Below are 2,427 nucleotides of genomic sequence, written 5' to 3'. Positions count from 1 at the left end.
AGTGTATCAAAGAGGATGTTGAGGCTCATAGCCAAACTTTGGGCAGAATGCAGGGAATCTTATGAAAGAAGGGGGAGATAGTAAGACCTGGAGGGGACAGAAGCTCCACAAGGAGAGCAACAAAATCAAAATATCTGGGCATAGAGGCCTTTTCTGAGATTGATATTCCAACTAAGGACCATGCATGGAGAAACCTAGAACCCCTGCACAGATGTAGCCCATGACAGCTCAGTCTCCAAATGGGTGCCCTAGCAAGGAACTGTCTGTGACATGAACTCAGTGGCTGGCACATTGATCACCTCCCCCTGATGGGGGAACAGCCTTACCAGGCCACAGAGGATAACAATGCAGCCAGTCCTTCTGAGACCTCACTATCAGGAGATGGAAGGGGAGGTCTCACTATCAGGAGGTCTCACTATCAGGAGATGGAAAAGGAGGAGGACCTCCCTTATCGGTGGACTCAGAGAGGGTCATGGGAGGAGATGATGGAGGGAGAGTGGGATTGGGAGGGAATGAGGAAGAGGGCTACGCCAGGGATAAAAAGTGAATAATCCGTAATGAATGTTAAAAAAAGAAAATGATAAATAATTTTTATAAAAGAAAAAAATTCTGCTTGCATTTTAAAATGTTGAGTTAAATGTGATTTTCAACACTTTCAACTGATGTGACATGGTAAGTGCTATACATTTCCCACAGAATTCCCTGTTCCAGGATGAATAGATTAGTTTATTTGAAATTTCAATACATTTTATGCATTTAAATAAACTTACCAAGTGGCCAGGATTTTCAACTGAACCCAAAGTACATTTTGTCTTTTTATTAATGTCATAGACAAGGTAATGTGAAATAGAGCTATCACAAACTACTTATAATGAAGTTGGCATGCATGATAAACAAACCTGACCTTTCGCTAATATTTAGAATATGATTTCAAAATGCCTTTTGATGTTTCACTCCCAAAAAATCTATAGATTGATAAAAGCAGGCTATTCAAAAAACTATTTTTCTTATATAGACAGCGAGATGTTTAAATTACCACCATTCAAAATGCAGCTGTTTTAAAGCACTCAGATTTTACCTCTACCATAATTCTATAGGTTAAACAACTATACTCTTCCAAAATCTCTAATATTCTGTTTTCAACTGCAATGAAAAGCCTCTTTTCTCATTATTGCAGATTTTCATGAACATATTTGACATTTACCATCTCCTTGAGCATCATGCAAAACCAGAGCTTTGTCAGTGAGTTCATACTGCTGGGGCTTTCTCAGAACCCAAAAGTTGAGAAAATACTATTTGTTGTATTTTCATTGGTCTATATTGCAACTCTGGGGGGCAACATGATAATTGTGGTGACCATCATCTATAGCCCTGCACTCCTGAGCTCCCCCATGTACTTCTTTTTGGCATTCCTGTCCTTATTGGATGCATGTACTTCTTCTACTGTCACACCCAAGATGATTGTAGACTTCTTCTATGAAAGGAAGACCATTTCCTTTGAATGTTGTATGACACAGTTGTTTACTAGCCACTTCTTTGCAGGAGTTGAGGTGATTGTCCTGACAGCTATGGCCTATGACCGCTATGTAGCCATTTGCAAGCCCCTTCACTACTCTTCCATCATGACCCGGAGGCTCTGTGGCACTCTTGTAGGGGTGGCCTGGACAGGAGGATTCTTACATTCTATCACACAAGTCATATTCACTTTGCAATTGCCCTTCTGTGGACCCAATTATATTGATCATTTTATATGTGACTTATTCCCATTACTGCAGCTTGCCTGCACTGACACACACATTTTTGTCATTTTGGTGTTTGCAAACAGTGGGTCTTTCTGCATCATTATCTTCTCCTTGTTGATTGTCTCCTACGGTGTCGTCCTCTTCTCTCTAAGAGAACATAGTTCTGAAGGACGAAGTAAAGCTCTCTCAACCTGTGGATCCCATATTACTGTTATGATTTTGTTCTTTGTCCCATGCATACTAATATATGCACGGCCTTCATCTGCCTTTTCCTTTGAGAAAAACACACTCATATTTGCCTCTGTCCTGACACCGTTGCTCAATCCTATGGTTTACACATTCAGGAATAAAGAAATGAAGAATGCTATCAGAAAAATGTATAGAAGATTAATAGTGGCTTCTGATAAATTTTAAAATAGTAGTACACTTCCTATGCTGGGGAGATAGTTCCTTGGGAAAGAGAACTCTCTGTACAAACAGGAAATGCTGTATCCCAGCACCCATGTCAGAAGCCATGTACAGCAGGAAACCTTTTACCCAGTGCTAGTGAAGAAGAAACAAGTGTCTTTCAAAGGCCCAGAGGACTACTCATCTAGTAGAGAAACAGTGTGCTCAAGGTTTTGTGGTGACTTGTCTAAAAAAAATTTACGTATAGGACTATAAATTGATACAAGCCCTCTTCTTT

General features: G+C 40.1%; 1 protein-coding gene across 1 annotated transcript; it reads left to right on the top strand.

The window, feature by feature from the left end:
* The first annotated feature begins 1,211 nt into the window (after positions 1 to 1,211).
* LOC110543317 (olfactory receptor 4C15-like) lies at positions 1,212 to 2,156 on the top strand. The gene has a single exon (XM_021629676.2). It carries the CDS (start codon positions 1,221 to 1,223, stop codon positions 2,154 to 2,156), a length of 936 nt encoding a protein of 311 aa, XP_021485351.2. The 5' UTR covers positions 1,212 to 1,220.
* The last annotated feature ends 271 nt before the right edge of the window (positions 2,157 to 2,427 follow it).

This window comes from Meriones unguiculatus, chromosome 7, assembly GCF_030254825.1.
Source record: "Meriones unguiculatus strain TT.TT164.6M chromosome 7, Bangor_MerUng_6.1, whole genome shotgun sequence".
Lineage (NCBI taxonomy): Eukaryota > Metazoa > Chordata > Mammalia > Rodentia > Muridae > Meriones > Meriones unguiculatus.
The sequence above is the reverse complement of the archived record's forward strand: the minus strand, read 5'-3'. Positions and strand labels throughout refer to the sequence as shown.

What these genes read in the sequence shown, in the direction of transcription:
- LOC110543317 (XM_021629676.2), top strand. Translation starts at nt 1,221, where the DNA reads ATGCAAAACCAGAGCTTTGTCAGTGAGTTCATACTGCTGGGGCTTTCT.